This window comes from Channa argus, chromosome 18 (genome assembly GCF_033026475.1).
Source record: "Channa argus isolate prfri chromosome 18, Channa argus male v1.0, whole genome shotgun sequence".
Classification (NCBI taxonomy): Eukaryota; Metazoa; Chordata; class Actinopteri; order Anabantiformes; family Channidae; genus Channa; species Channa argus.
Genome location: NC_090214.1, coordinates 10,783,994 through 10,796,316, shown reverse-complemented (window position 1 = coordinate 10,796,316; position 12,323 = coordinate 10,783,994). Strand labels below are relative to the sequence as shown.

The 12,323-nt window shown below is 39.9% G+C and overlaps 1 protein-coding gene and 1 long non-coding RNA gene across 3 annotated transcripts; one reads left to right on the top strand and one right to left on the bottom strand.

The window, feature by feature from the left end:
* Nucleotides 1–715: 715 nt before the first annotated feature.
* gdnfa (glial cell derived neurotrophic factor a) lies at nucleotides 716–8,629 on the bottom strand. Of its 2 annotated transcripts, XM_067484503.1 has the most exons (3): nucleotides 7,982–8,629; nucleotides 6,856–7,083; nucleotides 716–3,721 (listed from the first exon to the last, which is right to left on the bottom strand). In XM_067484503.1, exons 2-3 carry the CDS (start codon nucleotides 7,055–7,057, stop codon nucleotides 3,162–3,164), a joined length of 762 nt encoding a protein of 253 aa, XP_067340604.1. In that variant the 5' UTR covers nucleotides 7,058–7,083; nucleotides 7,982–8,629; the 3' UTR covers nucleotides 716–3,161. The 2 variants fall into 2 exon arrangements, with proteins under 2 accessions (XP_067340604.1, XP_067340605.1); XM_067484504.1 differs by lacking the exon at nucleotides 7,982–8,629 and having other exon boundaries at nucleotides 6,856–7,975.
* On the top strand, nucleotides 8,369–12,172 carry LOC137103815 (uncharacterized). Its single transcript, XR_010911602.1, has 2 exons — nucleotides 8,369–8,502; nucleotides 8,604–12,172. It is a non-coding gene; the product is annotated as an uncharacterized lncRNA (long non-coding RNA).
* The last annotated feature ends 151 nt before the right edge of the window (nucleotides 12,173–12,323 follow it).

Below are 12,323 nucleotides of genomic sequence, written 5' to 3'. Positions count from 1 at the left end.
ACCTGGCCTTAAATTATGTAAGGACAGAGTTTGCAAAACCCGTATTGATTTAGCTGGTGTTTTCGCAAACAGCCCCTAACTAAGCTAAATTACAAGCAGAATACTGAATATCAATTGAATCAGTGCCCTGGCAAATATCCTGCTTCTGAGACAAAGAAATACCCGTAGAAGAAAAATGGAAGGGGTAAAACAATGATAGATGTGAAACATCAGCACAGGAAAAATGAAACTGGACATTGTGATTTTCAGTTTTCTGAGGCCTGAAACACTTGTAAATGAAAACTTAAAACTTACTATTCCAAAAACTGCCAGTCAAGATGGACTTTACCCAAACTCTACCTTAGCTATACATTCTATACACCCTTAAATCCCTGCTTAATGACCCGGATCCTGTACCTCTACCATTTTCTCATCAGCATTTACATATCTTCTTCACGCAGTGGAAACATTCTTGAGCGCCCTGATTTACGGCTCCGTGGTACTTTACTGCAAGCATTTGTTTACTGTACGACCTTGGGCTGGCGTTCAGGAATGCAGAACAGGAGGGGACGCCACACTGTAGAGGCCATCTCTCAAATCAACCCCACCATTCTCCCATCTAACCCGAAGTTTCATCCTCAATTTTACATTATGCGTGTGTAAACATAATCCAGCCAAATTAGCACCATCTGGCACCAGTGGATTATTGTATGTGGCAGAATACCAGGAGACATGCTTATTTAATAGAAACAAGTTTAATTCTGTAAAAAGTTATAAAATGAATATTGTACAAAAATAAAGTTTGCCAAGAGCTTTGGTTCTGTAACACAAAACAGGTGAGACAACATGAAGGTTCTCTTTCACAAAGATGTGACAACAAGGAGTGAAAACAAATACGCAGTCCATTAATATTAATGCTGAGGACTCCTTTGCATCTTACAGTTTGCTTCTTTACCATCAAACGTGGGCTAATCACTAAAGAGCAGCGGAGCAAACAGTCTTGAAGTTTAGAGGGCTAGTGGTCGTAGTTTACACACTTAAATGTATGTATTAACGCGTAGCGAGGTGCTCTGAGGCTTTTGGGAAGTCTCCCAACTGCACAGTCTCATCTGGAAAGGCTTATGCACAAATCAGTTGTTAAAGGGGAAGATGATCCAACTGATGAGGTATGCTGTGATAGAAGCGAGAGTTTTCTCCTCTCTCTGTAGTGTTTGGCCTAAATTCAGCTTGATGCAGTGGATTTGTTGTGTGTGCTGGGGGATTACACAGTAAAGCTGGCTGGCTTGCCGCTGGGTGGGCACAGATACGTTGGTCCCTAATCCATGCTAACATCAAGACCTACCCAACGCCTCTCTTTGTTCCACTTAAATTATTCCTTCAATGGGTCTTGACGGGCACGGCTACTTGTATTTTAGGAGCCTCCCGTTTTAATGGTATAGCTTGGGAATCAATTTTGCCATACAGGTTAATACATGTTGGACGCATGCTGAGCCTGCACACGCTTTTCCAGCAGTAATTCCCAAACACATTTTTGATGAAACATCTACTCTAGAGATTTTTTTTCATCCGTTTTGTGATGACAGCTGCTATAGTAGCAAGATCTTCCTTAAACTGCCTTCACCAAAATGTTTTTGCCAGTGGCGATATTTGGTTAAGACTCATGTTAAAAGGATCACTTTCAAATCCCCTTTCACTGAGTAAGAACTGTCTGTCAGAGCAGAGATAGAAATACAGACAGTCAGGAACTTTAAAGCCTATTGCTGCCATAACCGCTGCAAAGCCTTTGCTCAGACTTGGTGTAAAGCCAGAGTGAAGTTTCGGGTAACGTACGCTGATAGGCAGGCATTCTAGCAGCTTCTGTGGCTTAAAGGATGGATTCTGAAAGGCACCTGCAGACCGACAGAGATGATTACTCTACCGTTGACTTTAGATTTCAAATTAAATATGTGATGGCTCTGGTTTGGAGTGACATTAAATCTATTCTGGATTGTTAATTGGAAAACTGCTTTAAAGATAAACTAAGATGAGCAAAGACTTATTTACCTCTTTGTAAACATACTGTATTGTGAAGTGACAGAAGAATTAAGAGTCTTTATGCAGGTGCTGTGGGGAGAGAACAACACCTGAAGTCCTCACCTGTCATATTGTGGTCACATTAGTAGAAATGAGGTGAACTGTCAAGAAACAAACAAAGAAAAAGACAAAAACGACCCCTGCTGTCCCTCAAACTTCAACCAAACAAGAGATCACTTCAATCCTATATTATCTATTGGTCCCTTCTCTGTGTCTCTTTCTACCCCGCATTAAAGTTATATATAAGATGATTTTATTTTTACTTTTAATTCTTAACTTGAGGAACCCTGGAATCTAATTGAAGCAGAGAAGCATTATTAGGGTGTGTGGCTGACGGTTTAGCAGTTCTGCATCACCTTGTAGAATTTTGCATGACAAATAATGCTGCACTTTGGCACCGTCCAGGATGAACAAAGCTTTCAAATAAATAAGAAAAATGACAATGTCTTTCAAAAAGTGGATAGAAATAAATAAGAATAAGTTAATTCCATCTCAATAAATATACCTCTTACACACACATGTATGTATATATATATATGTATATATATACTCTCAATATTTTATGTAGATGTCTTGCACCAGAAAGTCTTTGCTGAGACCCGGTGTGGTAGTTATCACCTCTTGGCTCTGAATGTAAATGTCAACTTCCAGACACTGCAGTGGAAGTGATTTAGGCTGCAGCTGAATTTACTCCTCAAATCTCCTTGTCTGTGTGGAGTCATCGGTGCCAGCTATGGAAAAAGTGATGTTCCTGGGAAAATGAATTGTTCCAGACGTTTTTCTTCACTTTCACCTTTTTAGACAAAACCCTTAGAAAGTAAAATGTAACAGTCTTGATTCTCCTGCAAACTGGTGCCCATGTGATGCTTTTCTGTAAGTGACTTAAACCACAAATGGTCACCAAGTGAGGACTGTCAACTGTTCAATGTGCAGTTTGCTTGTATTAACAGCTGTCCCAATGCCTTTCAGTTCACAGAAGTAACCTCCACATTCTCCCATTTTTGACTTGACAATTCCAACAGTGATCAAGCTCTTTGCAGCACCAGCTTGTATCCTTAGTTCACTGATGCTGGACATGTGTGTCATTCTGTCACATCCATGTGACTTCCTCATACACAGCCACACTTCCTAGCAGAATGCTTCTTTAATGTGTGATACACTACATTGTCGTCCAAGAAAGATAAGTCATCATCAAAAGCAACTGGTCGACAGCAGGTGCGTGAAGGTGTATCCTTGTCCAGCTTCTTGTTGTGTGTGAGGTTGTTCAATATCTTGTCATAGTTGGTCTCCGCCTCCACACAGGGGCCACTGCAGTACCGAAATATCAGCTCCTCTTTAGTCTGGTACCCAAGTCCCAAGTCTGTCACATTGAGATGGACCTCCTTTAGCAAGCAGCCTCGACTCTGAACCGATATCCTCTCCCGCCCCTTCTCGCCTCGGCCTCCTTTACTGCCTCGACTTCCACCTCGCCCTCGTCCCCGCCTCCTGTCGCCATGTCCTTTTCCCTCACCTCTCGTGCCTTCTGTGTTTGCTGCTCCCCTCTGTCTCTGCTCTCTCCGGCCCCTGGAGCCCCCATTGGGCTCTGATGATCTCCGGAGTCTGCCAATAGTGGCCTCGATAAAATCCATTACATCATCAAACTGCTCTGGATAGGGACCTCCAATGTCATCTGGAAGATAAAGAGGAAATAAATTCACTTAAAAAAAGTTATTAATATAATATTTTGATCAATGACAAGGACACTAAATAAAGGCTTTCTGAAATGTCACCCTAACAGTATTTATATGTTAATAAATTAACACCGGCTTTCAGAGACTGTATACTGGAAGTAAATGAAACCTTAAATGTCCTTGTGTGTAAAACATTGTAACGATATGAAATGTATGGCAATTTCATTATTTACAACATTTTAGGAGATAAGCTTATTTGTTTTCTGGTAGACTGAAATGGGAAGAATGATTCCCTCATCTCTGTCTAACACAGCCAGCAGCAAAGCATTGCACAAAATACTGGAAATAAGAGCGAAACGGTTACTGTCGGTCACAAACCTGTTACCAACCGTAACAAGAATCCACCATTGAGCACATTTAAATCTCTAATTAACTCATTAACACCAAATTAAGTTTGTAACACATAACTGATTAATAACTTCCTCAAGTCTCTTTTGAGGGCAACAGACAAATATGAGAGTGGTACTGATCATCAGTTTTGACTATGCACCATATAAGACTGACCAAAATGGCCTTTAAATGCACAAATGCAGACATTGTGCAGAAAACAAACATGTATATTGTAGCTGACTGGACGTTCTTATGCTCAGCCTGCATATGTCCATGGAAGTGTCAAGAAATATATACTGACACAAATGCAGACTACATCCATAAAAAAGTGAGAAATGTGCAGATCAGAAATTGTGCATACTGATTTATAGATTAGTCTCTGGCAGAGGAATGTGGAATGGAGTCCAGAGTTGCTCATATGGAAATGCAAGTGCCATGCTTAAGCTCCCTCTGAGATGGCGGTTGGAGGATGAGGTGGAGCAGTAGGCGCTGTCAATTTCATTTTAAAAGTTGTTTTAGTCAGAAAGAAAGGAAATGTGTAGGCAACATGTGCAGGATGAAATATTGGAGGAGTTGGTTTTGTACTAGTAAAGCGGCCAGACATTGCTGCCTTCATCAGGTTTCTATCTCATAAAGTCACTAAAGGTTTGTCAGCAATTTCACTCAGCAGTTGCCTGTGTCGATACATCGGTTAGAGACCAATTACACCACTTACAGAGATGCAGTGTTTTCAAATCTTTGATGGATGAAATTTTCAAATGCGGAGACTTCAAAGGCCAAATAAAAGGAAATCATACGCTCTGAGTCATTTAGATGGAGCAGATTGTAGTCTGCCCGAAACACAAAACATGCAACAGCACAGCTCTACGCCATCTGTTGCTAAGAGCAATAAGGGCTGACTAAAAGTCTTGGATTCTCCTTTGTTACATGTTGATTCTATTATGGAGTAGCGTCTCTCCTACTCCCAATGCCTGCAGTTCTGGCAGCGATGGACTATGTATCATGAAGACATATTGTTCTAAAACGAATCAATTAGAACCGTATCATTACAGGTGAGTGCTTATCTACCATGTGTGTTAGAGATGTGTTTTGTCACGTTGTATGCGTGTCAATAAGTCAAGGCAGCAGGGTGCAATGTCTGGCAGGTGGTGGTGTGGTTAACACAGCGGCTCTATTGCAGTGTCACCTATCGTTCCTCTCCTTCCTGTTCTTCTGGCAGAGCACACCTGCCCTTTGATTCAGAAAGCTCTTATTGTATAAAAGCTGACAGATACCTACGGCGTACACCTGCTGATGGAGTGATTCTTGATGCAAATTGTGCCCTAGTTTTTGTAATATCAACAGTAAAGTGTTGTGATTTTCTTTTTAAATCATTACAATCGTTAAAAGCATATTAGGGGATGAAAAATTATTAAATGCCACATGTTTTTATTTTGGCACATTACTTCCCTTCCAGTGCTGTTGGGGATTTAAAATTTGAAACGCAAGAGTAAACCCTCTAGATCTCTATTTTTACATGCAAAACAAAAGGCCAGCAGTGGTGTTTACACTATTATTCCACAGTTAATGGTCTTGGGTTACATAGGAGATCAATGATGTCACTACAGTCCAAACAGAATATGAGGTGGCAGGACAAACGTTTCGCTAAATGTTCCATTCCTTATCTAGTTCTTGGCTGAGTTACTTTTGTGTGAAGATGATACAGTGTCACATTGTTCCAAACAAAACAAATTCCTGCCCACTGTCGCGGTTAAAATGAACATAAACACAGAACTCTCCCTTGATGTTTTAAACTTTCCGCTGTGGCCCAGCATCTCCACTAAAAAACTCCAGCGACCTGGTTCACACTGTCATGTTTCAAACACGCCATGATTTCTGACTGTTGGCATATGGGTGAAGGTCATGGATTTCTGAACAGAAATTAAGAAAGATGGGAAAATGGTGACAGCGACTTTTGTTTGGAATTGGAGCTGTTCCTAGTCTCATTCATGCAGTTGACATGTTTTGACATCAGAATGATAGAACCCACAACAGCAATAAAACACAAATCAAGATCTTCCATCTGATGGCCAGTCTGTCTTTGAGCCTTATCAATGTAGGACTTTCTGCTAGAGGCTCAACCCACCAGCTATCAATTTACTGTTTCCTAAGCGCAATTAGTCAAGATAGGCCTAAATACTTGGCCAGCAAAGCAGCATTCATATTAACATTCATATTTGATTTGCTATGGTATAAAATTCAAGAAAATTCAACCTGTGAGCTCAATCTATATACACACAAACATACACACACACATACTGGAGTTATTAAAATGCATTGTTATGGCCACTCTATTTAAAATGAATGAGGGGGCCAAAACATTAGAAACACTTCTTAATATAATGCATTCCAGAACGACATCATCACTCACTATGATCTCAAGAGTAAACCCATAGTAGAAATATGACCAGATAAATTATATGAATAATTATATATATATATATATATATATATATATATATATATATATATATATATATATATATATATATATATATGAGATGCCAAGTATTCCTCAACACATGGCAGTGCATGACAATGAAACGAAGTGATGTAAGATTTGTCTTCTCCTTATATGTTAAAATTTTTAGTTGGATATTGTTAAATAAGAGTTTGTACGTGCAACACAGATTTCTATGGCCTCCCATGGGCAACTTATCTGAACACCACAAGAGCTTTTTTCCAAGCATGCACGGTGCCTTACACTGATCTTCCATCGGGATCTGCTGTAGGTTGTGGTCTTTACGCTGGAACTTTGGCTCCTCGTCCTCCACAGACAGGGACGCAGAATCACTGTAGCTGCTGGGGAAATAAGTCCGCTTGGCTGGTGTGTTTTGGTAGAGAGGCCGTGTAGCAACAGAGCTCAGGAGCAACAAACACGTGGCCAAAACATCCCATAACTTCATCTTAGACTCAGTTTCTATGAAGAAAACTGCAACAACAACAAAACAAAAAAACACAACAGAATATTTAATATTTCAAAAAGGGAGATAACACAAACTGGTGAGATACACAAACAATAAAACTTTTAAAAGACACTCGGGATGCAGGCAGACTTTTGTTTATTATCAGCAGTGTGTCTGAGACAGTGTTGTGGCCAGAGCTACACTGACTCATTCTGTATTAATAACCAAGTGTCATCAAGTCGAGTGGCTTTGATCCTCACGGTCCGTTTGTGGGAATTGCTGTAAATATGAACGTCAGAATAAACCTACTAAACCATTCTGAATAAAGTAATTATGATACTGTACTTGAGAAAGCAAAACAGAAAAAGAACCATCCGTGCATTTGTGCGTAATAGCACTGAATTCTTGAAACTACAATAGTCAGCAGCCTGTCAATTATTTATTGTGCAATGATAATCATAACATTTGGGGGGGGGGGGGTTAAATTGATAGATGATTACATGTTGTTATGATATTGGGACAACTCTTGCTACTTGTAATGAATCACGGAGGGTGCGCCGCACAAATATTCGTCGCTTGGAGCACGCACCAAAGCGTTTTGGCAACGATCGCCTAAATAATGGTGCGAGTTGGCCAGATGGCGATCCCCAAAGCTTACGTGACTCTGCCTAATGGCATGTTGAGTCTGCAGTAAACCCAAACAGCTATGCATGGATAAATACTGGGCATATATACGCGCTAAGCCAAATTCCCCAAACCATCAACAACTGTCTTTACCAAACCACGCGTTGCCTTTTTTCTTTTGACTTTATCTTTCAACGAAAACAACTGGAGTGAAGCGTGTGGCACAGATGAGCTAAGGATATTAAAACGGTTTTTCTTCTAGCCCACTCTGTAAAATAAAGATTATATGGCTTCACTTACCTTAAATATGGCCCATGCAGACCTGAAATTCGCTTGGCTGTTAAAATCCAAACGGCAAACGCGACTCATTTAGTTTCTCAAGTTGATCGGATGCACGAATCGTTTAAACTGCCACAATCCAAAACAAAAACCAAAAAAAAAAAAAAAAAAAAACCCAACAACACTCAAAACAAGTAAAAATTTAGTTTGTGCACGAATAGAAAAAAAAAAACTGAAAAAAATGATACTAAGTGTTTTTCATACTCCTATCCAGCGCACCAAGCAACCAAACCATGCGTCTTTCCACACTTCGAAGTCCAAAGGTGTTGAAGAGACCAAATGCCACCGCGCCTCACGGGGTACAGTTGCAGTCGCTGATTAATTGGATGCTACGTTTCCACGTTGGAAATCCGAGAGAGCTCCACCATCTCCGACTGAAAGGAGTCCAATGAAGACATCAGCGTCTCCGGCGCACAGGCGAGGCACAAAAGGTGCACAACTATCTGCTTCCCAGAGTGTGAGAGGCGCCGTTATATCCAGAAGTGCGTTAAAAATTCATAATCGCAAACATTTCAAACAGTTTTGACAAGTTTTGACACGTTAAACGATACAGATGGGGACATTTATTCTCCATTTTCTATAGGGTCAGACTGTGTCCATGTAGCCTGAATGGTTTCCACGCGTGTTTCCTCTTACTGGACCGAAGACAGATGTCTGCGCATAACACCGGGCGCAAAAGGCAGTTTGGTAAGATTTATAGTTTAGTGCGCTCTGACGTTTGGGGGCAGTTGGTGTCCGCCCCTTTATAGATCCCTGCAAGAGCAAACAGAGAGTAACACAAATCTTTCCACCCCTGGAGGGTGGCTTGGTGGCTTCCAAGCCAGGGTGAGCCTTAACACCAATGGCTTCCAAGGTTGGAGGTTTTCGGATGTCTTGGGGTCCTGATATCCCCGGATTAGATTTCAGTATGCGGAATGCGATTTGGAGACGTTCTGTTGCGACGCATGTTTCTAACCTGATCTCCACACTCTGTGCGCACCGGTGTCAAATCCGTATCATGGCCACACACATCTCAAATTTAAGGGTCCCACTTCATTTGCTATTTACTAGAACATATTTGTAAATACGCGAGGCGCAGTGGACACTCTGCTTTGTTATTTTAGCCTACATATGAGGCATTTGCAATTTATTCCACTTCACAATAAATCCCAATACATACAAATGTAATTTAAACTCACCTTGCAGCATCTAGACATTCAATAAGCATTTTCTTGTCTAGGTGAGCCCAGGGCAACACCGCAAAGACCACAAAAGGAGGACTCTTGAGTCTGAGCAGCTAAGATGAGGCACCTGAGAAAGCCTTTCCATCACCCTTTCATGATTTACAAGCTACACTCGCCTTTCATCTCCTGCAAAAACTGAATCTTACAAGTTACCCAGTGCTTTGGTAATTTTTTGTTCAGTGCCAGGACAGAGCGGCTCCTTCCAACCACTAAACACTTGCTTTTCCAAGAAGCATTCTGGTTTTAATCTAACACGTTAGATGACTGGTCAATAAAAGATTTGAAATCCCAGCAATGACACATTAAATCCAAGCTTTAATATCTGTTATTCATTGGTATTAAGGCTCATATTTGTTTGCAGATGGGCTGAAATATCTTGTCAATACTTGTTTGCTTTCAAGCATTTCTACGCGCCCTGCCCATTCTTAAAGTCTCTGTAAGGTACTGAGCCAAGTCCTCATTGTATGGATTCCTTTTCGTCATGTTCTCACATGGTGTTGATTGATAGCTACTAATGTTTCATTTGTTTACCCTGACTTATATGTCCCTTCACAGAGCTTAATTATTTTTACACAATGACACAGCTCCTCTGGTGTTTTGAATGAGCCGGGATGTTTGCTGGTGTGTTTTACAGTGTACTTTAATGCTCTAATTCACACGTGGTATTCTTGTGAAGATTTTATACAATTTTCTCGTCATTAAAGTTCCAGACATATTTTGACAAATACATGTGACATTTTTTCATTTTCTGATATGCCTGAGATATGACGTGCATTCCTGTACTGTAAATGAGCTGCTCCATCTCAGCTGAAACTGAGCCCAGTCCCTGTGATTTGGGTGTTGCAGGGATCCTTCACATCATCGCTCATAATTCTCCCTGCCTTTTTGGTCCCTGTAGCATCACACAAGTTCAACTCTTTCCTAAATTCGAGCTACAAAACAATCTAAATCTTTACGTGGTTTGGCAAAATAATAAACTGTTCTGGGGAAAGAAAAAAAAACACAGTTTCGTTGCCAGTGCACGCTGGCATAGCCTCCAGGCTTAAATTACCCATACAGGAACAAGCAGGTAAAGAGAATGAATGAAAGGGGGATTGGTGCTTATATAAACATGCTCAAATGCCTGAATGCAATGTGAATGAGCATACAGAAGATATTAATAAAAGACTGAGTCATCTGGAGGGAGAGCCAGTGTTGTCAGAACTCAGTGGGGTTCTTCAAGGTTATTTAAAGTTCATCTGGAGCATTTTAGTGAAGGAGCTGAGAAATACAAAGCTGCAGCTCCTACTGGTGTCAAATGTAATTATAGGTAGATCCCACATAAATACGATGAGTTATAATAGAATGTTCTATTTCCTAGTACATATAATAACCAATTGTGTTTTCTAGAAAACACTTGTGCAATAGTTACTGTATTTAGTGTATATATCTGAATATTGAAAATGTAATTTCTTAAAAGACAAATGGTCATAGAACAGCTATTTAAAAAGTGTGATAAGAAAACTGAAATATATGCCAATAAATAATACAGCGGCCCCCAACCTTTGAGCACCACTCCCTAAGTATTTGGGTATATAATACAACTCCAATTCCAAAAAAGTTGGGAAGACGTGTAAATGTAAAGAAAAACAAAATGCAATGATTTGCAAACCTCATGAACCCATGTTTTTTCACAATAGAATATAAATAGCATATCAGATGTTGAAACTGAGGCATTTTGTCATTTGATGGAAATGTTACCTCATTTTGAATTTGATGGCAGCAACACATCTCAAAAATGTTGGAACAGGATGACAACAACTGTCTGTAAACATCTGGGAAGTGAGGAGACCAGTCGCTGGAGTTTTAGAAGAGGAATGTTGTCCCGTTCTTGTATGATTCAGGATTCTAGCTGCTCAACAGTCCTGGGCCTTTGTTGCTGGAGGTTTCGTTTTATGATGCATCAAATGTTTTCTATTGGTGAAAGGTCTGGACTGCCCACACCATAGGCACTGATACACCACCATACCATCAGAGATGCAGGCTTTTGAACTCTCTGCTGATAACAAGCTGGATGGTTCCTCTCTTCATTAGCCGCAGTACACGGCGTCCATTGTTTCCAAAAACAATTTCAAATTCTGATTCATCTGACCACAGAACAGTTTTCCATTTTGCCTCAGACCATTTTAAATGAAATTTGGCCCAGAGAACACGGCGGTGTTGCTGGATCGTGTTCACATATGGCCTCTTCTTTGCATGTTACACCTTTGACTAACGTGTGTGGATTGCACGGTAAACCTTGTTCACAGAGAGTGATTTCCAGAAGTGATCCTGAGCCCATGCAGTGATGTCCACCAGAGAATAGTGTCTGTTTTTAATGTAGTGCTGCCTAAGAGCGCAAAGATCATGTGTGTCCAGTTTTGACCTTTAGCCTTGTCCCTTCCTCACAGAGGTTCCTCCTAATTCTGTGACTTTTGATGATATTAAATACTGTCGATGGTGGGATCTTCAAAGTCTTTGCAATTTTACGTTGAGAAACAATTTTCTGAAATTGTTCCACAATTTTCTGGCATAGTTTTGGACCTGTTGCCAATTAACCTAATTAGTTGTCAAATGCTTCGTGTTTTGTTTTTGATTTGCACCAATTACTTTTCCAACCTTTTGTTGCCTCTTTTTCAACTTTTTGGAGATGTGTTGATCCCATCAAATTAAAAATAAGCTAATATTTTCCAACGTCTCAGTGTCAACATCTGATATGTTATTTATGTTCTATTGTAAATAAAATATGTGTTGATGTGACTTGCAATTCCTTGCATTCTGTTTTTAACTTATATTTTTATATCTTCACAGCTTTTTTGGAATTGGTGTTTTATTATATACTCATACAAAGCTTGTAAAGCATTTAAAATTGTCTATACTTATGGATGAATACAACCTAAAAAAAAAAGAATTATCAACTAAGAAAAATAAAATACACGTCTATATGTATTTATTGTAAAGAGTTGATCTAATCTTAAATAATTGAGTCTGACAAAATACATTTATCAGTTCATTAAGAGTCCACTGGATTAGACATTAAGGGCTATTGGAAAAATGTTCTT